General features: G+C 42.1%; 2 protein-coding genes across 8 annotated transcripts in view; one reads left to right on the top strand and one right to left on the bottom strand.

The window, feature by feature from the left end:
* The first annotated feature begins 8,931 nt into the window (after window positions 1–8,931).
* Window positions 8,932–15,682, top strand: LOC133137430 (cholecystokinin-like). Its single transcript, XM_061255715.1, has 3 exons — window positions 8,932–9,073; window positions 10,365–10,613; window positions 14,562–15,682. The coding sequence occupies exons 2-3, from the start codon at window positions 10,367–10,369 to the stop codon at window positions 14,705–14,707; spliced, it is 393 nt and encodes a 130-aa protein (XP_061111699.1). The 5' UTR covers window positions 8,932–9,073; window positions 10,365–10,366; the 3' UTR covers window positions 14,708–15,682.
* Window positions 15,683–17,883: 2,201 nt separating this feature from the next.
* trak1a (trafficking protein, kinesin binding 1a) overlaps window positions 17,884–27,695 on the bottom strand; it is a 39,957-nt gene continuing 30,145 nt past the window's right edge. For 4 of the 7 annotated variants that reach the window (XM_061234055.1, XM_061234040.1, XM_061234048.1 and 1 more), the window contains 6 exons: window positions 27,483–27,559; window positions 26,852–27,091; window positions 26,177–26,487; window positions 23,161–23,490; window positions 21,332–21,434; window positions 17,884–20,186 (listed from right to left, as the gene is read on the bottom strand). In XM_061234055.1, the coding sequence (XP_061090039.1) occupies window positions 19,478–20,186; window positions 21,332–21,434; window positions 23,161–23,490; window positions 26,177–26,487; window positions 26,852–27,091; window positions 27,483–27,559 (1,770 nt within the window). In that variant the 3' untranslated portion in view covers window positions 17,884–19,477. Of the gene's footprint in view, window positions 21,127–21,331; window positions 21,435–23,160; window positions 23,491–26,176; window positions 26,488–26,851; window positions 27,092–27,482; window positions 27,560–27,695 lie in introns of all 7 variants that reach the window. The other 3 variants (XM_061234071.1, XR_009708240.1, XM_061234063.1) reach the window with 3 other exon arrangements.

Consider the following 27,695-nt stretch of genomic DNA (forward strand, 5'->3'; position numbering starts at 1 on the left):
ACATAGCTTGACCATCAAAGGACGAATCAAACTGACCAATACAGGAGGAACTTGATTGAGCTGCTCAGGTTTTGCATTAATCTGCAAGAATCATATTTACCTGCACAAAGGAATTACATTTACCTGCACACAGGGAGTCACTGACCTACATAAATTAATTACATTTACCCACACTAAATTGCAAATTCGGATTCTTTTTTCAGTTGATTTTGACTTCAGAAACCCCTGGTTTGGACACTCTGTTAGAATGGTGATGATTCTTGTCGAGATTACCCTTCCACTTTATATCTCAAAGAACACCCCCCTCTCTTCTGAATTTCTGTCTCGCACTAGCTTTTCCTCACATGGGAATCCACAGAGTGAAATGCTGCCTACAGATCCTTGGCTACAAAAATTATCTTTCGAAACGCCATCTTCAGATCTTCAAAGAATCTGAAAAGTATCTGGGGAGAGTCAATGAGACCGGAAGCTCTTCTGAGTCACACGCTTGAACCATGATGAAATTGTAAAAACACAATCTTGCAATGTTCTGAGCTCTTCTGAAACATTTGCAGCCAACTATTGTGTTCAACATAAAAACACTTGAAATTATTCATTTACTGAATCACATAAAGCTTTTTGGGGATTGGAGGTTTAATTTGTGTGTTGAAAAACCAACTGAAAAATGTCTGGCTTCATATTGAATGGTATGCTTGTTCATAGCTTGATATTCCCATTACTTTCTGAGATATTTAAGGCTTTCCAGTGGTGACAGATGGAATTGACTTTTTTAAATTTTTACTGCCATTACTCTCTCAATTTTGTGACTACACATACACTCACCAAGCACTTTATTAGGAACATTTTTACTCTATTGCACCGACTGCGATGATCTAATCCATGGAGTGAAATGCTGCCTACAGATCCTTGGCTACAAAAATTATCTTTCAAAACGCCATCTTCAGATCTTCAAAGAATCTGAAAAGTATCTGGGGAGAGTCAATGAGACCGGAAGCTCTTCTGAGTCACACACTTGAACCATGATGAAATTGTAAAAATGCAATGCAATACAAAAGTGCAATGCATACAATCATACAGGTGAGGAACTTCAGTTAATGTTCACATCAACCATCAGAATGGGTAAAAAATGTGATCTAAGTCACTTTGACTGTGGAATGATTGTTGCTGGCAGACAGGGTGGTTTGAGTATCTCAGAAACGGCTGATCTCCTGGGATTTCCATGCACACTAATCTCTAGAGTTTGCAAAGTATGGTGCAAAAAAAAACAAAAAAACCTAATAGAGTGCTTGGTGAGTGTATATATACTAGACATCGAAATGTTCAGCTTTTCATACTATTCTCACAATGTTAACGGATTTTGGGTAGTATGTGTACTTTTTGAATTATGAGCATTTGTTTGAGAACAGCTTTCTTCTCACTCTGACGGATATTCTGCAGTTCAGCCAGTCTAGATCATTTATGCAAATTAGCTGTGTGCTCATGGAAGCCGATGATGTCACTATAGCCTCTTCTAGCAGAGTTCATATATACTCAGTCTTTACTTTATTAGGTACACTTGTACACCAGCTTGAAAATGAAAGTATTTAAACACAATAATATGAGCAGTAGTTTCTAGTTTCAATTTATGCCTCTAAGGTCCTAATGTTCTAATGTTGGAAAGAAATTAAGGTTGTATGGTATTGAATGTTCAATCAGTCAATAAAGGTATTTATTTAATGACTTGTATTTTCTACCTCCATGACTGCATTTTGTAGCCTGAAATTCAGTGTAAGTCACTTGTCTGTCATATGTTGTTTGAGAGCTGAATACATAATTCTGAAATTAGCTGTATTAATTGGTGAGAAAGTAGCAGATAAAGTGTGACCAGTCATGTTTGCTTATATCAAGAAAAATGAGTTTCACTTCTAAATTGTGACAAAAACCTTGACCATGACATGACATTATTTGCTTATAATTCATTTTACACAAACTAAATTTCACTCAAGGACCTACACAAAGACTGCACTTTTTTGCAATCTGTGAAGAACTTAATTAATTTAGTTTTGATTTGTATTTTGCTACAATGCCTTTGTGTCAAGACTGCTATAAAAATCAAATCTATTCATAATTTTTGTTTAATGATTACTAGCCAAAATCCTTTTTAACAACCTTTATAATTTCCTGTTCTCTTTATATCATCAAGTTATGAGGCTGCTGGGGATGGGTATTGATATTTATTTATTCATATCCTCAAAAATGTTACTGCTACTGCCCTTTGGGGTTTGCTTATGGGGTTTGCCCAAATAAGCCTCTTAAGAAATGGGTCCTGGCCATGTGGCCATATGAAGAAATGTAGGCAGACGTGACACAATGTTACTCAAAGCACAAGAAAACTTAAAGTGTGGTGTGGTATGGTCTACTGTTACCTAATCATCTGTAAACATGTCGTCCACAGCCACAGCCTGTCTCTCCAAAGCTCAGCTGAATGGCTGAAGGCTGTGCTTTTCCCCGCACGGCACTCGCCCTTCCACTCCTGCCAAACCACCGCTGTGCAGTTACATCTGTTCACCCAAAAGGTTTTTCACAAATAGCTTCCCTTCCTAGCGTTACAATACAAAACCATTGAGTGTTGTGGTGCCTCTTTCTCTCTCCTCTTGCACATAGGCAGTATGACAGCTTGCCTTGCCTTGGGGACTGCTTCTGGCTCACACATTGCTAGCAGGGTAGTAGTTTAGCAGCAGAGAGCTGTATGTGCCCCAGTGCACTCCTTATGAATGCCATCTGTGCCTGGGACTTTGATCATCAGGTGCTCTCCTCCCTCGTTGGACTATGCTCAGCACAATGTAAAATGAAACGTGACCTCTGCAAATGTAGCAAGTTCACCAGCTATTCCAAGGTAGTTACTATGTGAGTTGCTTTTTGGCTTGCAAGTGAGATGAATATAAAAAGCTGTCCATGCAAAATTACAGTTACTGTATGTACTGTATCACTAAAAGCAACTAGTAAACTTTTGCATTTGCGAGTTTTATCACTGACATGCATGCACCTTATTTGGCAAGAAGCTGACCATTTGACATAACATTTTCTTCTTTGTCTCGTCTTGCTCTCCATCAATTTTTCATATTTGCAACACCAGATGTGGTACCCATTGGCCAGGGCGTTTTAACAATCACTTGAAACCATGAAATACCCAATCCCCTTCATATCCATTCACACAATGGCAAATTCAGCTACAATTATACTGGAAGAATTGTTGAACATACTGCACAGTACAAGCCTGAATCTGAATCCCTCGAACACAAGGACATGCTAATTGAAGATATTCATACAGAATATGTAATCTGCCCTTGCAATCCATGTCTCATACCCTGCTGTTATAACAGCAGTAGGCATTAGAAATGGAAGCAAAGTTGAGTTGGAGAATCTATTCTTTGTCTTCAAAGTCAGCAACTTGTCACCCCTTGACACATAATTTTCAGATGGAATGCAAGGATCAAGCAAAATTACTGTTAGAAAATGATTCACACCTGCTGATGAGTACTGGATGGTTTTCAGATGTCATTTGAACAGGTGGTGTATCAAATTGTGCATGCAATTTCATATAACTGAAATATACTGTATGAAAAATCTTATTTGTAACTGTCCTTTTGTAGTCAAATAGTTAAAAAAACAGCCCTAGTTTTCTTTTCTCCTTGGTAATATATTACTATTACTGATTGGCCAAACTGTCTTCACGCCTGACTCGCAGGTAAAGGGAAGATGAAAACTAGCAGTTGGAGGACCATGGGAGGACCATGTTTTCAGGATCACTGCTATACCCTCTCTCAGCTCACTGAACTCTTGTTTCTATAATAAGAGTCAGGAAATAAACATCCAGATCCCAAACTCACTAATTACCAATGCAATAATGAGCCATCTCACAAATGACCCAGGAAATAAATATGCAAAACCCCTGCCGAGGCATCATTCACCAAATAGATATGTGAATCTCACCCTACAACTGCTCAATACCACAGGAAATACATATTTGAATCCCACAAAGACAGACATGAAGGAAGTAGAATTTTATGGAATTAATCTCAAAATAATCTTTAAGGAGACTATCATCGTGGGGGGGAGGGGCGGGAGGGGCGATGAAAATGGTGCCATTTTTAACACTGCCACAGTCATGAAAAGTTTCAGTTTTATCTGTCCAAAAATGAATTCCCAAAACACCACCACATCTGTCAAGATTAAAATAAACTGACTACATTTCTGTGTATTGTGCTTTATAATGTATCAGATAGGTGCAAACATACTAATCATTCAAAACTGAAATGTGGCACGTGTGAAAAACACAGTACAAAATATGTGAGAAGTGGTTGAAAAGAAATACTGGTTACACTAATGACTCATCTGTAATCACAGATCTCCACTTCACCAGCACTCTGTTAGAACTGCTCAACTTGGGCGGTGGGCCACAAAATTGTAAAGATGGCAGCTGGTTCACTGTCCATCTGAGACTTATTTAATCAACCTGCTTTTGGCAATATTTTTCAATGATTGCCTGTTAAATTAATAATTACCCACAACGTTATTTTCCGGACCTAAAGTTACTAAGACTGCACCATCTCACAAGATGGTGGCTACTTAGACATCCCAGAAATATCAAAAGAGAGACAAAGCTCCTTTCTCCTTTCTTATTGAATAATCTCCCTATATTATTCCTTATTATTCCTTAAGGTATGTGACTGGGACATGCAAGGTTTGTGGTTCGATCCGCACAGCCATTGGGCCCTTGAGCAAGGCCCTTGACCCTGCATTGCTCCAGGGGAGGATTGTCTCCTGCTTAGTCTAATCAATTGTATGTCGCTCTGGATAAGAGCGTCTGCCAAATGCCAATAATGTAATGTAATAATATACCGATTCTATAGATCAACTCTTTAAAATATAGACTTACAACTACTCAAAGATGTGTAGGAGGCATGAATCAGAAGCACAGAGCTATCATTTGAGCTAAACTGACAGTACCTGTCCCCAGATGTGATTGCTCTGGTTAACTGTACTTCACTGTGTGGGGTGCTGTCAGTCCAAGATCACTCCCACAGTTGTGTGTATCCTTTATTTGTAATTCGTTTCTGCCCTCTCCATGCGTCATACATTTCTAACTCGTATTTTTCTGTTACCTTCCTCGAGGCTTCTACCTCTTTCCCAAATCCCATTTTCACAAGTGACTCCAGCCCCAAATCTCTCCTGATTTCCGCCCAGACCATGATGCAACCTACAGGCCTACATGTATCATTCTGCTCTTCTGACCTGCTTTCTACCTGACCAAGATTGCATTCGATTGCGATCTACCTTCCACCCATCAAGAATAATGGGTTACACCCTGCCGTATAATATTATACTGTTGTCTAATACCCTACAGTATAATAGCCTGTGTCAGCTCCTCATGATATATCCTCCCACAGTGGACTTTTCTATCAAAACTCCACAGGAGAGTTCACAACAGGATCACTGGAACATGTGCTATGCAAATACACTCAGCGACCACTTTATTAAGTATTTATTACATATTTTTTAGACGTATTGGCCTTCTGCCAATGTAGCTCATCCATTTCAAGGTTTGACGTGTTTTGTGTTCCGAGATGCTGCTCTGCATACCACTACTACTGCTGTAACGTGTGGTTGTTTGATGCCTTCCTGTCAGCTGGCACCAGCAGTCATTCTACAGTCAAAGTCAATTAGATCACATTGTGCCACTATTCTGATGTTTGGTTTGAACAACAACTGAACCTCTTGACTATGTCCGCATGCATTGATGTCTACCTAATAAAGTTAAGTTGAGTAAGTTTAATTGAACAAGCTCACTGGCATGATAATGCGTATTGGAATGAAAAAATGGCCGTTCATTGTGGAATAACACTTATAAAAATTTTACTCATGATGTAATTTGTACAAAGTGCCATCAATTCAAAAAGATCTTGGAAATGAGCATAGGTGTGTGCTTCGCATTAACATTAGGGGAGAAAAATATAAGAACTGTTGTTTTACATTTGGAGCAACCAATAATTGTTTACAGCTAACTGCTTTGCTAAAATGACACTTCACAGACAACATTATTCAATCATAAAACAGGAGCACATTAAAACAACATTTGCCGGAGTGAGGGGTACTTACAAAAATGAATGTATTGTTGTAATGTTCTTGAATGTGTCTGTCTGATTGAAGAAAGATGAGTTTAAACAAGATGCTCTAAGTTACTTTTTAAGTGTATCCTTAAGTGTATGTGTGTGTGTGTGTGTGTGTGTCCATCCAATATAACTGTTTATGGGTCATCAGAGTCTTTGCCCCAACACTCAACTCCCTCACTTAGCACCAGTGGTAATGAGTCTATTGATTGAGATGCTCATAAAAATCTGAGAACAATATACAAAATAATTTGTGTACTGTCCCTTTTTAATATAAACCTTCTGTCGCTTGCCATACTATAAGTTGGGTAATAAAGAAAATTTTAAAGGAAAATAAGAGAAACGCGTCACTTCACTTCACTTCAAAGAAGTCACATGGGACAAAGCAATGTCACCCCCTCCCCCTGGTCATAGATGCGCTTTACGCTTTTGTGCTTTGCGATAATAGCAGACAGCGAAAGACTCAATAATGTGCCACAAAAGACTGAACAGCAGACCTTACATGGACAGGACTAGACAACCTGATTCATGTGAAACAACACCATGCCTGCTCAGCTACCCAAAAAAGAATCAATATGTTTGAGGTTGTCCTTCTGGTTTAACAGCCTAGCACTGATGGCCTCTCTTTTGGTGAACACTTTTTGTGGTCATCAGGAATTCATATGGTAGCAACCCACCATGGATTCGGAACCAAAACCTTCAATTTACAAGAAAATTGCCTCAATCCAAGTCCCACAATATATATTTTATGTTATTACATGGTTTAGTAATCTGACAGATTGAGATTTTGGCTGAAGTAAATGAGCCACCCACATGCTCTCTGGTAATTGAGACCAAAGTTCAGAACATCACACCTCAAGAAGGTTATAATATATTCTAGCGGAGAGCCATGGAACACGTTCAATTCCCTCAATAGCAATAGCAATTCTTGAGCAGTAGTACATTTTGACTGTGTAAAAATGTAGATAATGCATTATTGTCCAGATTTAAAGTGCTAATAAAGATGAGGGATGATGATTTGATGATTTTGTATGATGGCCTTCATTTTAATTGCTTGTTTGAAGATACAAAGTCAAATTATGTCGATGTTACTGTAGAAAATAGAATTTGATTCTTTCTTTTTCATACTCCATTTGTGTTTGCATATTAGACATATTGGACCATGCTGTTAAAATAAAGTGTTTCAAATCCAGAAAGGGTGGCATCTAAGCTGCTACCGATTCAGGGGCACTATTCAAGTATTTCAAAGCTCATACTCAGATGATTGAAAAACCTCCTTGGCATTTTGAAATAGCAATGATGAGGCAAAATGTCATTGGTGTTTGAAAACCTCAAGGAGATTTTTCAATCCACTGAAAAGTTGTTTTGAATCACTTTATAATAGGTGTTTCAAGGCCCCTGAATTGGTAACAGCTTAGGGGCCACCGCTTTTGTGGTTTCAAAACACTTTAACAGTGAAAGAAAAGGCAGTTAAGAGAAAGAAATAAATAGAAGTACCACTAAAAAGGTTCAAAATGATTTCCACATCAAGGTTTCCTGTGAAGGGAAATTGGTACCATTGGTCCAGAGATGAGACTCCCTCTCCTGGCTCACCAGCATTTTTCACGCAGTCAGAATCTTTTTCACATCGGCTTTACCATTGACTGGTGCAGGTTGACCTCATCATCACCCAATGGATCCATTTACAAGCAAGCCTTTGATGATCAATCAACAATACTTAACACACACTCTTGCAGGAAAACAAATGTCATGTAAAACAGGAGAATAGCCGTAAAGACCAACCAGAAATGTATCACTATCAACATTGCTAAATATAAATCCATAGAAGAAGAAAAACAGTGTAAAAATGACTGTTAAAGCTAATCATCCATAACCATAATTCAGATTTGAAGAATGGGCAGCTGTGTTTGATAAGGAGCAACAATTAACATTCTGATGAGAGAGAAAGACAGAGGGAGAGAGAGAGAGAGAGAGAGAGAGAGAGGGAGAGAGAGAGAGAGAGAGATATGCTGGAGGCAAGGGAGGAGGGGTGGTGATGGATTCGATGAGCATTAGATAATAAACTGCATAAGGGACTGGATCCCAGAGCATGTGCTCTCTCTGCATTGTATATCTTCTAATGTGCTATACGTCATCCAGAATAAGGGAGCCTATCTAATAAAGATATACCGGCTTTCCAAAACCCCTGGGACATTTCTGTTTACTTTCTTCCCATTGCCATAAAATAATTCTACCACAAACTTGCATATGTTAGCAGCTGCCTGGCTGAATCACACCCTGAGATGAGGTCCATGGGGCTGCCCCACAGGGCTCCAACCACCAGGGCACAGGGAGGAACAGGTAGGCACATATATCTCACTCTACAAAAATTACCTTCATTTGAACTTTGGCATGAATTATGAAACACAAATACCATCATAGTTTAAGTGTACTTCATGAACATTAATACCCATTGTCAGATGCACAATTTTCTGGATTATAACAGCTGGTTTCCTTAAGATATGATAACCTTGTATTCAATCTACTGACTGTTAATTCAGTTTCATTACATGCAAAGAGTCTGAGAAAAGAGAGAGGGAAGGAGGGGGAGCAGGGTTTCTCCACATGTCTTGCTGGTATTGTTGGGCTGAAGGGGAGACTAAGGAAGGGCTTATGGCTGAGGAGGGGGCAGACTGCCCCCTGCTCCCTGGAGTAGCAGTAATTTGCGTGTCCGAGGGGCGGGGTGCAGCTGTGTGCGTCTCTCCCTGTCTGCGTCAGTGCACTGCAAACACGCGACAGGAAGCGTAGCCACTGTTAGGGGTATTTAAGGGGCAGCCTAACACAGTCCTGAGAAGTTATCCCAGCCTGCTGTTCACCTGGTCTTCTCTGTCACCGCTCTCGTCTGTCTCTGTTGAAGATTCAACATTCAACTACTTAACCTACAGGTGAGCTCCACAGACCTGCTGCTCTGCTCCTGTTCACATGTATGTTTGATTGAGATTACTTTCAAAATCAGTTTAGTCAACAGCTTTGTATTTCTAAGCCTGCTGTTTACTTTTATTCAGGTTTACTTTCATCCTCCTCCAATTAGAATTCCATTGGATTCGGTTTCCATGTAAAACATTTTGCATGCATTCACCTTACTTTGCAGTAGGTTCATTGGGTGAATATTGTGAACCTGGATCAGCTGTATTGTAGCCCAAGAGAAAACGGTTTTGCACAAGGAATTTTCTCCAGGCATGGCGCTTTCTCCGTTTTTCCTCGAAGGAAGTTATGTATTTGAGGTCAATTTGTGAATATTTTTCTTTTAACATTGTAGATGATACAATATTTAGCCTTACTTCTACTTCATGGCGAACTCTTAGGTGTGAATTTTGTTCCCTGAGTCCGTTCCATTCTTTGCCTTTTGTTAATATTTTTTTTGTTCGTTAAATAATGTAAAAAAGAGACTTATATATACATAAATCTAATATATACATATTTTTTACAGTAGAGCAATTTCTTTATCAGCGCGTGATGAAGATACCGATTCGTTGTTTAATTGTAAAATACGTCTTTCTCCACAACTTTGATTTACTTTGTCTTCCCCTTATCCGAGGTATCATTTCGTTTGCCGAATAGACAACTGTAACATTGATATGCGTGTACTGAAACTAAAGAGACAGGTTACAGCCTAAAACAACATTTTTGAAAATTAGCTACATGTCCTGTGGGACCGCGCTCAAGGCGTTGCGTAACCGGCAGAACATGGGTTGCCAATTAAAAAAGAAAATACACTCTTTTATTATGTCAATACAACTGCGACGAAATATTCGATATATTGGAATCATAGGAACTTGGTACCCTTTATTGCACAGTTAACTGCAAGGTTATAATCATTCAGTGGAATATAAATCTTCTTGTTAGGGGTCGATAATTCGAAAATTATTTCAAACGTTCCTGGTGATATATTTCTTATGGGAGAAAATCTAATACACTGTCATAGAAAAATAGAATGTAATATAACCTCAAAACCGGATGTAGGCTATTTATAAAATCTGATTTAGAATTATTATATCTTACCTATTTAGAGTTAGAAAATGTGTATATGCATTCCGAGCTGTTCATTAGGAAATACAAGACGGAGCTGTTCTTTTTGTTATTTTCTGTCTCATAATATTGGTGTATCCCGTGTAGCAATTGGCGTATTGGCTCCTAAATGGGTCATAACCCCATGTGCATTGGTGTGTTCCTCAGTGATGAACGGTGGGATCTGTGTGTGCGTGCTGCTGGCAGCTCTCTCTACCAGCTGTCTCGGACGCCCCTCCTCAAACACACAGAATGAGAGCAGAGCTGCCCCGTCCCAAGTGGACACCATCCTGTCTGAACACATGCGCCAAGCCCGCTCCACGCCCCTCACCGACCAGCAAAACCCGAAAGCAGAGGACGATGTGGATTCCCGGGCCAGCCTGACGGAACTTCTTGCGAGGTTGATATCGAGGAAAGGTGAGCAAACTCTTTGTTCCATACATTAAACATGGGCATGATAACTCACTGTTATGTCTCATTTAGAAGTGATGTTCATCTCTCCAGGACAGTTCCTGATAATAGATTACCTTCAGATCGCAGTTTATTTCTATTCTTTCTACATTGAGTACGCAATTCATGCGTCACATCTTTCGGTAAGTGAAACGCGTGTAGAAGGGGCACATAATAAGAAAGAAAAACATAATTGTGTTTACTTGGAAACACCCCCCAGTCATTCCTAGTGGATGGTGGACAGTATGCCTAGTAATCTAGTACACCTGATCTCCTAAGTATGACTGTACTTTAGAGAAAGATTTATTGTTTCAAATATCGACTTTAAATATTGCCATACATATTTTATGTAGGTAATTATGACATTGAAATGCACAGAACCACTCCAGGAACAGGCTTTGATAAAGCACAGTTGTGGGTACAGTATTAGAGCTTCCCTTTTGCACTAACAGCCTGGAACAGTGGGAACTGTGGTTAGGGGGATTTGATGACTGACAGGAAAGTGACGTTTGGTGAGTGCTGCTGAAGAATTCCAGCACGTGGGAGAAATAGCGTTGTTCTGGAGGGACAATCAGAATCGCAGACATGTATAATTGCTGCAGACAAAACCGATTATTACTGGAATGGTCAGTATAGACCAACTGCTAAAATATTACTGAATGAAAAAATTCTGCAGGCAAAACTTGTATACAGAAGCAAGGCTAGGCAATTTTAAATCATTTTAAAGGCAAAAGGCAAAGGTTTATATGAAGAAACCTTGGAGGCCTATGCTGCTATCTATAATAAAGTTCTATAATACAATTATTTTTAAATCATTTTGATTTTACATAGAGAAAAGAAGAAAAATGTATATACAATGTTTAGAGCCAGGACCATCATTTAACATATCGCCCAAGATTATCATCAAAATAAGTTACACCTTAGAACCACCCAATTTAATATGCTTTCAATTGATATTCCTGTCATAAAATAGAAATACACAAAGAATTGAAATAATTTGTTTGGCAACAAGCTGCTCCCTGTTCTGAAATAAACTGGTGGGTGGATCTTAACAATGGGCCTTTCATACATTTGCTATGGCAACCATTATTCCAGTAATGAGGATATATCACATCATTAACATCAGCACAACTTGTGCCACTCTAGCTGAAGGGACAGTCCCCACCCGGCTTCACTGATTCAGATAAAAAGACCGGGCACACTCTCCACATCACTCTGAGTCTGTGGCTACTGAAAAAAGCCTTTTTTTCATTGATACATTTTCCGCTGTAAGGGCAACCTAATCATTTGCCTTCATGTGATGAGAATAAATGACTTTGAATTTCATATTTATTATTCTTCAGTACATTTCAAACACGCCAATCATATATAAAGTATGCTTAAATATTTTCTCAGTGTTCAAACTCATTTTATGACTGAATTGCAATTAATTTTCCAATACAAAATTGCCCTGTCTGTTGCAATAGGATCAGGGAATCAGGGATTCACTTTGAATTCACTGGTTTGAAATACAGTGACTTCATAAAGCAACGTACTGTGTAATGCAGTTCCATTCTACATAGGCCTACACATAGCCAAAAGGTTATATCATCAAACATGATTAAGGCCTAAAATGGACTGGACACCTGAACTGAAACAGGTCTTGAGCTAGGATGAACATACATTTGTGCTTTACTGGAGAATTACGTCTTCCTCCATGTTACCTGAGAGACACTAATAACATCATAAAAAACATCACTTGGGCTGTATGGCCTGTTCTCATTTATAAAATAAGCATATTTTATTTTACACACATTGTTATTAGATTGGGCGGCACGGATGGTGCAGTGGGTAGCACTGCCGCCTCACAGCAAGGAGGTCCTGGGTTCGAATCCCCGTCGGCCGGGGCCTCTCTGTGCGGAGTTTGCATGTTCTCCCCGTGTCTGCGTGGGTTTCCTCCGGGTACTCCGGTTTCCTCCCACAGTCCAAAGACATGCAGGTTAGGCTGATTGGAGAGTCTAAATTGCCCGTAGGTATGAGTGTGTGAGTGAATGGTGTGTGTGCCCTGAGATAGACTGGCGACCTGTCCAGGGTGTATTCCTGCCTTTCGCCCAATGTATGCTGGGATAGGCTCCAGCCCCCCTGCGACCCTGATCAGGATAAGCGGGTTCAGATAATGGATGGATGGATGTTATTAGATTGTAAATGGGTAGAGGCCTAATATATTAGAATTTAATATTGAGGAGTGGTTCATTTTGCAGCTGTCTTGGTTGATAAACAAAAAATATTTTGTATGTGTTCTGGTCAACCTCAAATATGAAACAAAATATAAAGGAGAGATGCTGAAAGTACCATCCATTCTGCAATAAATAATGTGCGGCCCCAAAATGGCTTCTACGAAATCCCTCAGGTGGGGACTGCATAGTGTTTCATAATGTAAAGCATCATCTTTTGTGATATTTTGTGCTTTTATCTCAGATCATTTGATGAAATTGGGCATTTATGTTGGCCCTCCATTAGCCAGGATGGCTGAAGACCTCCTTTCTTTGACCTCCTAAACAATAAACATTATGGTGGCAGTGTAAATGTATATTCGGATGGACAGAAACTGAGATAGCTAATGTCTAAATGACGGTTTCAGTCAAGCAGTGAATGGCGCAGTGACAGAAACATGATTAAGGCAGACTGACAGACGGACGCATGCAGGCGTAGACGGACTGAGACACAGACAGAGACTGGCAGCTGCAGACAGACAGTCTGACAGACAGGGATAGAGTTAAGTGGTGGTAGATAATGTGCTTGTGGAGAACTTTGGCTCTTGGATGCTGTGTGAATTATTCACTGAAAGTGTGAGAGGACAACAACAGAGAAGTATCTGCTCAGTGCTGACTATGACTACAGGTGGGAAAGGGAGAGAGACAGACAGCGGGATAGACACATACATTGGCTTCGTTTCCATAACTTAGCTGGCTTTATTCCTTTGGCTGTGACACAAATTACCCTCTGAATAAATTAGTATATTAAAGTCAACAAGTTCACGCTGCAGATTGTTACGCAAGCTTTTACTGCCCAGTGTCAGTGTGGGAGGTGTATGTGTGCGATGCTGTAGACTGCATTTATCAAGTGCTGAACTGGCATCATCACAAACCTATAACCCCTGCTGATTAAGAGTGTCTCGCTCTGGTCTCCACGCTGGTACGGAGCTGAGAACAGGCCATGTATGAGCAGCACCCAAAGCCATAGCAGACCACGACTTTGCCAAAAGAGCTGTGATTCAACCCTCCTACTCTCCTCCTGCTCCACTCACAGACTTTTCAGCAGATTTTACCTGCTGTGCCTTTTCACTTTGGCTCGATATTCAAGGCATGAAATTGTGCAGACTTGAAAAGCCAGAAATTTATGCACAACAACAAAGTGTGCAGAAAAGAGTAGGCACAAAGGAGGTCAGCAAAACTTCAGCACTGTGACAATGGACATGTGAGGAGTTATAATGGGTGCAATTTGATTTAGATGAGAAACAAATGATGCCACCTTACACCTACATTTTAACAGCCCGGAGGCCCAACATATTAATATTTAATATTCAGGAGTGGTTCATTTTGCAGCTGTCTTGGTTGACAAAAATGGTGTTGTATGTGTTCTGCTCAACCTCAAATCCTCCATATTATACATGAGTGGTACTGAAAGTACCATCCATTCTGCAACAAATAATGTGTGGTCACAAAATGGCTTCTACAAATCCCCTCAGGTGGGGACAGCATAGTTTTTCATAATGTAAAGAATCATGTTTTGTGATATATATTTTGTGCAGTTATCTGATCACACACTGTACAACTGTAATGTCACACCACTTGCCTGAACATTGCTGCCCTCCAAATATCCATAGGTGAATTGAAATAGACTGACTGTCTCTGTGCACTTTGTGTGCTCCTGCAGGAAACACCCGCAGGAACTCCACCATAAACAGCAGAGCGACCGGCCTTAGCGGCCTTAGTGCCAAGCACAGGATAAAGGACAGAGATTACCTGGGCTGGATGGACTTCGGGCGCCGCAGTGCTGAGGAATACGAATACTCGTCATAAAAGCGCATCTGTACCCTGAAATTCTGTACAGAGAGATAGAGATTCATTTCAATTTGTAGTCTTGGAAGTTGGTGTCTAAAAATATATATTTATTATGTATTTGATGTACATTTGTTTGTAAACCTAACATGATGCAATATATAGCCTACCTACGGCCTATTTTACAGAAAAGGAGAAACTGTTCTTGTTCTGGCTTCTTTTCATTTGGTGATGACATTGCATTAAATGATTTAATCACATACACATATTTGTTCATACAAAGTCCAGTCATGTGCTCTCAGTGAGGAGCTGTCGGGTGTATGAAAATAAATCCAGGGGTCAACAATCAGATCTTGGTGAGAATCTTGGGTTTTCTGCCATGGGCCTACCCTGTGGGACATTTTAAGAATTAAACACACACACACACGTCTCTCTCTGCCTAGTTATTCTCTATCATTGTGCAGCACTTCTCATTTAAGAGTCTCCATAGTCTCCATTGCAAGATTATGTCTGGCAACACAGTGGTGGGGAAAATATTTTTACTGCTGTAAAGCAGGCTCTACGGTTTGCAGTGGGGGCGGTATTGGCTCAGGAGGTAAGCGCAGTCATCTGGCAGTCGGAGGGTTGCCAGTTTGCCCTGGGTGTGTTGTCCCTTAGCAAGGCACCTAACCCCCAATTGCTCCTGACAAGCTGGTTGGTGCCTTGCATAGCAGCCAATCGCCCTTGGTGTGTGAGTGTTTGTGTGAACGGGTGAATGAGAGGCATACATTGCACAGCACTTTGGATAAAGGCGCTATATAAATGCTGACCGTTTACTGGAGAAAGTATGTGCATATCACTGCCTTGTGTACATTCTGTTTGAACCTTCGGTGCATTATCTAACCTCGTGATCAGTAAAGAGCGAGAGTGTATGCATGTAATTTCATCTTCCAGACCTAATTATTTAAATGTGGACTGTGAAGCTGTTCTGCTATACATAAACTGCTCATAAACTTGTACATTGTATCATTAGCACTTACAGCGGGTAAAAGCGACTGGGTTTGCAATAAACTGACTTTAATGAACAACAGACACAATGATGAAGGATGCAGTCCCACGGGAGATGGTCACAGAAGTCATTTAATTTCTCACACTCGGTGTAACGACGCCCTCCTGCTCATGGAATGAAGACCACAAATCACTCTATCGCACAATAAATCGTAACGCTAGAAAAAAACAAAAAACATCAAAGGGACCTTTCACAGGCGCTAAACCCACATAAATTCGTAAAATGAAATAGGCATACTTAGGAGAGATCTATGGCAGCTAAACGGGAGACTTTTAAACAAATAGGAAATGTAATATGCAGCCCGCACTCTTAGGTCCAAAGTATCCACAAGAAAGCGAATGCCGTGTGCTGAATGCCGTTGTCTGATTTTGTGTGGGGCTCGTTGAATTTGAATGAAAAGCCACTTACGTTCTGAGACTCACTGATGTAAAACCACGACCCAACATGAAAGCCCCAGAAAAAAAATGATTGGAGGTTAGCCATACTTTTTGTATTGTCTTTTAAATTTAATTTGTTTTGTAGGCCTAAGTGGTGTGCAATTTTCAGTCGCACATTAACTAAAGCTAGTTTTGCCAGAGCCACTGTATGACTCGTGTTTAGAGCGACCCCTTTTGATAACAGGACTCCTCTCAACTGCACGTCGATTCTACACGGAAGTTGTTCCAATGCATGGGCTACATATGCACAATTATATACATTCTTTTTTTTTTAATGATTACAAAAACACAAATTTAATGAATGTATAAAAAAAATAGGCCTCTTGAATTAAAGAATAGTAACGTTTGGGAGACTGTAACGGTAACAACAGTAAATTGTAAACAGTGTGTTCCACGTCTCTTAGCTTGGTTATTTAATCATATTCTACACTTCCAGGATACTGATCTAGATATACCTTCCAGCCCATGGATAGAATGCATCAAGTTATTTTGTAAAACATTATTTTGGGAAAAACAACCATATTTACCATTTCAACCAGCAGCCATTTAAACCACAGCCAATACATTGGCTGCTTTTCTTTATACCCACGTGTATGGCCTCTAGCCAATCATTGAGTGCTGGAACCTGGTTCTCCAGGTCTAAAGACAGTGTCTTGTTATGAAGAAATACTTTCTTCATAGTTGTACAACATACACCCTCTACTGGTCAAGAGTATTCAGTGCAATTTTAGGGGGAAAACAACTCAAAGCTGCTTTCAAGCTACCTGAAGTGTATGTAGATCACAGGCTCTCTAATGCAGCATGCAATGCATGCCGGCACCCTGTCAGAAACTTTCGGAAGTATGTAAAGTATTCTTCATTGCACTCATTTTACACTCGCTCAAATAGGTTTTTTAATTTCCTGTTGAAAATGCTAACCGTGAAATGCTCTGACCATGAGACTGCCCAGTTCTAAATAATAAAGAAAAAATAAAGATTTATCAAGAGATTAAAAACGTTGTTTACAGTAGGCCATATCACATTTCACATAGAAATAGAAACGGCCTTTTCATTCATGAGCATCACATACTCACCAAGTAACGGTGTTGACAGAATATTGGAATGATTAAGAATGAAAATGTATCTTATAAAAAGTAAACATGTTAAATCTATTAAGTATACACTCAGTGAGCACTTTATTAGGTATTTATCACTTATTTTTTAGACTGAAGTCTTCTGCTGCTGTAGCCAATCGACTTAAAGGTTTGACACATTGTGTGTTCAGAGATGCTCTTCTGTATACCACTGTTGTAATGTGTGGTTATTTGGGTTACTGTCACCTTCAAGTCAGCTTCGACCAGTCCGGCCCTTCTCCTCTGACCTCTCTCAGTAACAATTTGTTTCTGCCCTCAGAACTGCTGCTCACTGGATGTTTTAGGTTTTTCTCACCATTGTCTGCAAACTCTAGAAACTCTGTGTGTGAAAATCCCAGGAGATCAGTAGTTTCTGAGATACTCAAACCACACTGTCTGCTACCAACATTCATTCTACGGTCAAAGTTACTTTGATCACATTTTTCCCCATTCTGACATTTGGTTATAATACCCTGAAGTTTTATTTTTCTCTAATGAATATGTTTTAAAAAACATAGGCTATAGAGGAGGCAAGTAACACTAAAGCATCTGTTGCAACTTAGCAATAACCAAGGAGGACATGAATTAGTGGCACAAGAGGGAAGTCATATCAATTGCTTTATTGATATTTTATTTTCTGAGAACAGCATTTGAAATTCCTGAAAGTACAATTCAACACTTGGAACCAGTGTTTTTGACTTTTTATTTTTTTATGGACTGTATTTTTTTTTCATTTTTTTTTTCTCTTTTTCATATTTTAGTCATTTATTTATTTTTTTATAAAAAGTTAACAGGACACACTTCATTGCATACTTCTCATTTACAATGTAAAGTAGCAGACTTCCCTTTGTGGTGCGATGCAATAAAACTCATCACATAATTCAATGTACATGTATGGACATATCTGCTGTTATCAAATACATTCAAATTCAAGTTACAGACGATAAGTGCACACACAATATCAGCTCACAAATCTCTTGTTTTTACTAAAACATTTAAGTAAATAAAGAATAAATAGTCTTTACACTATTGTTATCGAAAGTATAGAAACATACTTTCAAATACCGCTATGCTTACATTTGTTTGCTTCAAATATAAATGTAAGATGAAATGTTTTGAATTTTTTAGACCAAGGTTAAAAGATTTTGAAGGTCACCTCATAGCACAACTAACAAGCAATGCAATGTGCATTGCATTCTGGGATTGATGTACTGCACAGAAGTCAGTCCAATAAGAATTAAATAAACTATCAGGCACTATGACATCACTTCAGTCCTGCTATTATATTCACCATTCACAATGGCTTTAAAGCTAATGATTCAGTCATCAAACATTTACTTTTGGCAACTTGCATTTTAATTTTTCACACAGGCTATCTGATGGCCTCTTCAGTCACCATCATACGCATAATATACTTCGATGGAAATATCCTTTTTTGATTATTAACAGTTAATATGATTCAAGTCTTTGATATCTTTATGAGCCTCTCATTAAAACATAATACACACGCATAAACTATGTTGGTCTGTCACAAAAATAGATAGGCTTGTGTTTTCAAGTTCAAACCACATTCGTTCATTCACTGCAAACGTCCCGTGTCTACCCCTTTCACTCCAATGTGACCGCTTCCACCCTTTATATAGACGAGTGACATCATAACAGAACGGGCAGGAGCCGATATGTAAACCCCACCCCTTTTTCAAAGGGAACTATATGTGCAAACTGGACTTAATACATATCACTGATCCTCAGTGGACGAGTTCACAGTGTGAGATTCAGTAAGGTGCTCACACTGACTCTCTCAGTGCACAGTGTCGTGTGCTCAAAGTGGAAAGGGCCACACGGAGAGCCAGGGGGACAAGGGAAGGAGCTACGCTACAGAAACGGGACAGACACAGACTGCTTCTCCACACGGCCGGGCCTGGGAATAAAAGTGCTTTACACAGGGCGTACATACATCTGAGTCTCTCACAAAAGAGGAGGATATTCAGCAGGGATCCACCTCAGGACAATTTACAGCAGGAGCAGAAAGACCGCAGAGTGTGTGAGGGTGCTGAACAGTGTGCAGAAGGTGCGTGTGTGTGCGTGTGAGGGAGGGGGGGTGATAACAAAACAGTGTGTTAGAGGCACAGAGCCGTTTCATCTCTGAAGCAGCATACGGAGAGTCAGGAGTGGACAGAGGGGCCAGTGCCCCTCATTTGAGACTAGTCTGTTTGGGGAGTTTGGGCTGCAGGGCCGTGTCGGAGCTCGGGGGACCGGGGCCCTTCATGACCATGCTGGCCCCCACCATGGCGGGGTAGCTGCGGTTCCGCCGGATCCCGGCGTTGAGGGCGGGGAGCCCCCCGATGGCGCTGGTCACGGCGGGGGGTCCGAATAGAGGGCGGCCGCGCCCGAGGGGCCCCAGTAACGGGGCGCGGCCCACGGCCCCGGGGCCCGCCTCCTCTGTCCGCGCCACGCCGAAGCGCTTGAGCTTGTCCACCAGACGCAGGTTGTGAACGCTGACGTCCGTCTGGCTCCCGCAGTCCGCCTGGCTGCGCGCCTCCTCCCGCACCTCCCTCAGGATGGAGCTGGCCGGCCGAGAGGCCAGGAAGGGCCGGGACTGCGTCTGGCCGGTGGGCGAGTTGGGCGGGGTGGAGGGCAGGGTTTCGGGGCCCCGGGGGGCGGGGGTGACGTCGGGGGCGTCCGGGGCGTCGGCCCGGTCCCAGCTCTGTGGGTTGTACACGGCCGCGGAGATGCCCTGCTCCTGCAGGAGGCGCACCAGCCCCAGGGAGGTGCTCATGGTCTTGGTGGAGTCGCGCAGGTTGGTGAAGGACTCGGCCAGGCTGAGGCGGCGGGGGGTGGACACCGGGGTGGATCTGAGGCTGCTGGACGTGACGCAGGACGCCGTGGGCCCCGACACAAGGCTGCGGGGGAGGGAAGGTCAGAGACCTGAACGTCATCCTCAGACAGCGCGAGTATATCCCTAACCCTTATAACACCTCAGATTCACCAGAACCTGATGCAAACCGAGACAATACAGTAAAACACCATAGTTCAATTGTTATTCCTAAACTAAAGCAATATTCATCTGGTTCATGCTTGGTGTGTGGTAGTTCACAACCACATGGAGTGTGTATAAAGGTGCAGTTCCTATGGTAATATTCTGATTGTGTTCTTTGTGCTATTTGATTGATCGTGCCGTTATGGAATTGTGTGCTCAATGGCTGCGGACCAAACACAAGAATACTCAATCCAAAGTAAGTGTAAAATAACTGCAATGTCTTTGCCTGGAGAATGAATTCTCTCTAAGATCAACAGTCAGTGCACTTCAAAGTCAGACTTTGTTTTAAGTTTAATGCAAAGACCTTCATGATGTAGTAGAGCAAACCCTGTTGACAAAACATGCTTATTATCTGGTTAGTAGAATTTAGATGATTTCCACACAATGGTGCAATTCTGAGTAATGCATCACAATTGCCAAAAAATTAAATTAAAAAAATATTTTTGCACTTCACATAGAGGTTAAAACTGCTGTAAACAGAATGCAGACATGTTTAGATGTTAGAAGCCAGCTGCCAGTATTTCTACAGAGCGTTTTTCTATTACCTCCTTCATTAGGGACCGACTGAACGCTGAGAGGAGGTTGTGTGATTGGAGGGTATTAAAGCGCCCGGTTGCATCACACTATTAGAAAGGAGAGGGGCAGGCTGTTATTCTCTCAGGACGTCCAAACTCTGTGCATTGAGGTCACGTGACTGAGTCACGTGACACCGGCTCACCCCTGGACCAGGTCAGTGTGTCTGCTCCAAGTCGGGCCGCAGAACAACACCACAGAAAGCCACTTCCTCCTCAACGTCACACGGCCTGGAAAGAGTTCCGGAGCATTCAGATGGTCCCCGCGGTGACCCACCAAAAAAAAAAAAAAAAAAAAAACCCCAACGCTCTGCAGTGTCCATTGAAACTTGTTGTCAGGAGGGTAAATGTCTTCCCCCACCGTATTTTGGGTTAAAACGTAGCGAGAAGAGCAGCCCGCTCCTGGCTGGGGCTACACACGCGACAGAGCGCTCACCTGGGTGTTACTCGCGTCAACTCGTCCGATGGGTGAAGGATGCGGCAGGTGGTGAAGGTGTAGGTTGAGCTGGTGTGAGACATACATTTACCAGGGTAATGCACTGCAGATAGGGGCAGGGGGGAGTGGGGGAGGGGCAGAGGACAGGGGTAAATCTACAGCACAGAGGTCAGAGGTCAGAGTCAAACCCATTCCGACACACAGAAAAACATTAAAACTGCATCAGGCTTGGCCTAAAATGCTAATGTTCACATCCTCCAAATGTGAGATACAAGTCACATTACACATTATGTTCTTTATTAAAATTGTTTAAACTGAGGATTCAGGAAAATGACTAAGAAATTAAATTCATGTTCTCATAAATTGAGTCAATTAAAGGTTCATGAAATCATGTGTGCAGTACTTGCTCACACACTGGCCATTTCGTACTGTACTCTGGCATTACTGATGCAGTTTTAAATAGAAAATTCCAGTATACAGAAAGATTGGTAAAAGGTAGAGTAGGTAGGTAGGTAGGTCGATAGAGATTAGTTCCCAGATGCTGGCATGATGAAAGAGCTTCTGGATTTTATATTACAGATCGACTCTCCCGAAATTAGAGTATTGGAGGGAGAATAACTGTGTGTACATGTGAACACACAAATTAGTGTGTGTGGAAGGTGCATGCACATGCGTGTGTGAGACACTTTTCCTTTAAATTAGTGTGTGTGGAAGGTGCATGCACATGCGTGTGTGAGACACGTTTCCTTTAAATTAGTGAAGTGCTGTGTGAGCTTTCTTCACAGTATCGGGTTCTACTGACAGTCAGTCACGAGAGGCTGTTTTTAATAGAACAGGGACACACGATACAGAGACATGTTTCTTCCCTGGTACCTGCACAAGACAGCAGTCCAGTGCCGTATGTTTAATGCTTGTATGCATGTGTCTGTGTCTACATGCTTGTGTGTGCTAATAGACAATTATCCAGGATGCACCAGGATGCAGGGGCTGAAACATGATTGGTTTAGATGTCAACTTGGCATGAATCACAAAAGGCTAAAAGGGAACGATTGGATCAGGGAGGCCAAATTAAACATGAAGGAGAAAAATGAATCCAGGAAAACAATGAGAGAAAAGCTGTGTACTGAGAAAGAGACCTCATATCTCCAACTGGCAACCAAGACTATGGTCAGTAAATAACACCTAATTGTAAAATAATTACTATGCATAATTAATTAATGTATTATTCTAATGTATCAATATGTAAAGAACTGCACTACACATAAAAACAACTCTCTCAGGATGTCAGTTGCTTATACCAGCTGTCAGATTCAAGGAGATGTTTTTCTCACTCAATTATTTTTCTTTTTTATCATATATTCTTATGTATATTCATATATTCTTTCATCATATAAATCTCACATGAACCGGCCACCGACCACGTTATACAATTAATACTTCCCTCTCTCTTGCATTACTTCTAGTTTTACACTCCTGTACAAACAAGTTTTAAGCTCGAATTATAGACCATCTCTTTCTCAGCACACTCATGGCAAGGGAAAATGTGGACTTTTAGCCAAAAATGATCGAGAAAAAAGAAAAATTAAAAAATGGTGATATACTCAAATGACGTGGCAGCGCGCTTCTGGAGTGAGGTGGGCGTGCACGTGGGCGTGCACGTGGGTGTGCACGTGAGTGGACGCGGGCGTGGAGGGGGTGGGAATGAGGGACGGCCAATGAATGCAGCAGAACTCAGCATCCCGTGGGTCATCCCGCCTCTGTCTGCGTGTCTGTCTGTCTGTCTGTCTGTCTGTCCGTCCGTCAGGGCGAGGTGTAGGCCGCTCCCTCACCGGACAGCTCCTCCTGTGGCTCCGGGACGCTGGGCGGGGGGGCGCTCTTGGACGCTTCGGGGGGGTCGTTGTTGTTGTTGACGCAGTTGGAGGAAGACGAGGGGGAGGAGGCGGGGCTGCGGCACCGTGGGGGCGTGGGGGCTGAGGTAGAAAGGCTCGGGAACGAAAGGTCACCTGACTCGTCCTCCTCAAAGTCAGTGAACTGGTAGACCTCCTCCAGGTCCAGCTCCAGAGGCCGGAAGCCTTTGGTGACCACGCCCGGCCGTGAGTCCAGAATCCCCCCCAGGTTCGGCTGGGCCAGCTGCTGCCAGTGGTGCAGTGTGGCCGAGCCTTTTTCCAGCAGAGCGTGGAGTAAAACAAGAGTTACAACAGAGTTAGACCAGTCTGCTTTCCCACCTGATCTCACCATAGACATTCTATTAAAAGCACATTAATCACCAGAGATATCACAGCAACACTAAGACAAAATAATGAGTCATCTTCAACACAGTTATCACAACAGGTGTAGTCATTATCAACACAGACATACTATCAAGCTACAATCAACACACACGCACGCATGCACGCACGCATGCACGCACGTTCACACGTTCACACACACACACACACACACACACACACGCGCACGTTCACACGCATATACACGTTCACACTCACGTGCACAGAAACCATAAAACAAAGTTTATGACATCATGGAAACTATTTATGCAGGCCTAGTAACTCTATCACTCCACATAGTATGACGCGTGCAATGACCTTTATTAATGGCACGTTACAATTTAAACTAAAGTGCCAAGATTATATTTACTAAACATGTTTCTGAGATCTACTTTAAAAGCATATGACACAAATCATATGACACACAACTGAGTGCACTTATTATAGCTTAATTATATTAATTATAACAGCCAGAAATGGTGTGCATATATCCTGTACAGAAGACACATGGCAAGTCTCAAATGGGCAACTCAAATGACACTGAGAATCTGATTAATGAGGGGCTTTTTGTAGTCAGAACAGAGCACAAAGGTTAGGTACATACACATTCAGCAGGACAGAGAGAGAAATAAATAGAAAGGAGATAGTTAAGAAATTAGTAAGATTTTATTGAGGAATTATATAAAACACAGGCAGGTGAATGAAATCAAAAGAGGAAAATAATCTATCAACAAAGAAGTAAATGAAACAAGACATACACCAAAAGAGAATAAAAACTATGAGAAAGAGAGGAGCAGTTATGCATAGAGTTGTGTTGTACCTAACCTTTGGCATACATACACTGAGAATAGAACATGCTTACCGGGCCAAAACTGGCATAAAGCCCAAAACTGTTGTTTAGACATCATATAATATGGTCAAAAGAAAGTTTTCAAAAGCAGCCTCTCACATCAGATACTGAAACCACAGCAAATGACTGTACTGCCTGTCTAAAAGCAGGTGGCAGTGTATAGCAGTGAATGGCTACCCAATCAATGTTTTTAGTTTTAGTAGTATTTTGTCTTACACAGTTACAGTTCACAAATGTTTTTTTTATAAGCCTTGGTTCTTTCAGATGAACAGGCCTTCTAATTGCATTTCATTTCACAGCCATGAATGGATGTTGTACACTCTTCCTTCTTGCTGTTCATGTTTTATATGTACATCAAAATGGAGTGATACAGGAACACTGTATGAATTCAGTGTACAGCCCACACTGGGAGGAAAGAACCAGACATTACTGGAACTACAGTCTTCTCTGTTCTTAATTGGTTATTATCCACACGGGGGAACCAAGTTTCTGGAAGCCCAGTTACGATATATTATCAGTAATTGCTCGATTTCGTGCAGTCACGGTGGGCAACAAAATATTATCATCTGCTCAAGTCAGTGGCTGGTTGGACCACCCACGAAAGGTTAAGTAAATTTCTAACCCATCACTAGAATCCAAAGTATCTGTCATTATGCCAGATTGTGAGCCATGCTTTCCAATAAAACACAAAGCTCACTTATTTAGTTTGCTCATCTGATCAAGAAATCAATACATTTGCTCTAGTTGGGTCTGGTTGCATTTGGGTTGGCAGAGTGGAAGCAAACAGTCCTAATTTAATGCACAGAGTTGGTGTTCTGATAAGCCTTATACAAACCTTATAATTTAATACACAAGAAACTACTACTCATATGTACAGATATTAACATCTATAAAAAGTCTAGCCATCCCCAGTTAGAGCGAAAATGCCAAGCAGACTGCTGGACAAAGTAAATATGTGCAATATTTAGTTAAATTTGTGGTATACTGGTATGCTTGCTCTTTAGAACAGCCTATTCATGCAGCTGTGGTCATGAATAGACTTGCCAGGATCCATTTTTTAAAATATAATCATTCTTCGGCCTCAGTTTCACCAAACGTCCAATCAACAAACAAACAATTTTCATTGTTGACAACCGGGAAACTGAAATACAGCATTCAGTAATCACTTCCAGAATTTGTTGACATAAATCAATCAATTTTGAAAGTGCTCATTTCCTTGGTAATGGACTATGTGACGTCACATTGTTTCTGCCCTGCTGAAAAAAAAACAGCTCAAGCTAGGTTTTGAAACAGACCAGCTCTCAGCCCAACATAGTTTAGCTCAGACAAGCTACCAGCACTAGCTGGTTAACCAGCTCATGCCAAGCTAAACCAGCTTTATGACCAGCTTGACCAGCTCAATTTTCAAGCTTGTCAAGCTGACATAGCTTGATTTTACACCAGGGTGACCTATTTTGGAATGCTGGCAAGCCTATTAATGATTAGCTAGGACTGCACGTCAGAGGGAGGGACAGGATCTCTGATAAGGGATCTGGAACCAGCAGCGGGGCTGCACATCAGAAGGACTGGAGCTCTGCTAAGGGATCTCAAACCAGCAGCGGGGCTGCCCGTCTCTGAAGTAGAAGGAGGGCGGAGCCGACAGGCTGCTGGACTCCTGGTTAAGCAGGGTCCACAGGGAGCGGAGGAGGAGGAGGGGGGAGGGGCGAGGCCGGGGCCCGTGCGGGTCACCTTCCAGCGGCTTGACGATCTGCAGCTTCTCGGGCAGGTAGGAGCGGCTGTGCAGAGACAGGCCGGACAGGCTGGACAGGCCCGACAGGTGGGTGCCCAGAGACATGATGCTCTCGGTGGGCGTCAGGCTGCCCCCGAACAGCTCGCCCTGCTCCGCCAGCTCCCTCAGCTTGCGTTCGCGGTCCTCCTCGAAGAAGCGCCGCTCGCTCAGGTAGTTCTCCCGCCGCAGAGAGAGCCGCCGCAGGGCCATCTCCAGGTCCGGGGAGCCCGGCGTGCCCGGCGTGCCCGGCTTCTTGTTGGAGTCGTCCACACTGGCGCCCCAGAGGAGAGGGGAGGAAGGAGGAGACGTTAACAATGGCGGTTAAGGGACTGGACACCTAACCAGGAGACTGTGGGTTCACATCCAAAATGGAGTCCAGTGTCACACCCTTAAGCACCTGAATTCAGTAAAAAGCTGTTATGAGGGAGAACGTTTAACACACAGGCTCCTCCAAACTACTCAAACGGTCTCAACAGAGGTCAAGATATTAATACAAATAGGTTACGTTACATGAGCAGCAGTGTTACTGGAGGTCAAGAATGGAAGGGTTTGGGCAGGTCGCAAGGTCACAGTCCTGGACGGAGACTCTGTGTTTGGGGGACAGGCAGAGGAAAGTGGAACTCCCGCTCACACACCTTCCATCAGGAGACTCGTTCTCCTGAATGATGCTGTTGGCACGGTTGTCGATGACGACGTTGTTGAAGTCACTGCCGTACATGCTGGAGCGGGGGGTGCTGAGGCAGCTGGAGCGGGCCGAGTTCAGCAAGGACGACTGATTGGATCCCGGGATGTTCATGGGGGAGGGGCCTAGGGATCGCTGCCGAACCGTCTGGTTGATGTTCTTCACCGCCTCGAAGACTCGCCGATGATGCATTCTGCTCAAAACAGACACACAGCACCCCCTAGTGAGACCACACAGCTATACAAGTTGAATCTACACTCAGTGAGCACTTTATTAGGTATTTATTAGACTTATTTTTTAGACTTAAGTCTTCGGCTGCTGTCGCCTAGCCACTTAGAGGTTTGAAATGTTGTGGGTTCAGAGATGCTCTGTCATTACTGTTGTAATGTGTGCTTATTTGCATTACCGTCACATTCCTTCTCATTAAAAAGGCATTTCTGCCTGCACTGTTCACTGGAAGTTTTTTGTTTTTCGCACCATTCACAGTGAAATTGATTGATATAAAGACAGAACTAAACTAATTTCACCATGAAACTAAAAGATGTGACAGTGAGAGTAAAAATTGATGTCAGCCGGTGACCCACTTTTGTTCTTCCACTTCCGGGTCATCCATCTGCAGCTCCTTCCTCATTGTGCCCTCGATTTCTGCAGCTAACGAGTCCTAAGAGATGCACACACGCACACGCACAAACACACACACATATGCACAGTTAGGGGATCAACTGGCACATTACCTATAACACACCAAATTCCTCATCACCACACTCTGTCACATTATCACTTTACTGAAGACATTG

The sequence above is a fragment of the Conger conger genome, chromosome 1, assembly GCF_963514075.1.
Source record: "Conger conger chromosome 1, fConCon1.1, whole genome shotgun sequence".
Lineage (NCBI taxonomy): Eukaryota > Metazoa > Chordata > Actinopteri > Anguilliformes > Congridae > Conger > Conger conger.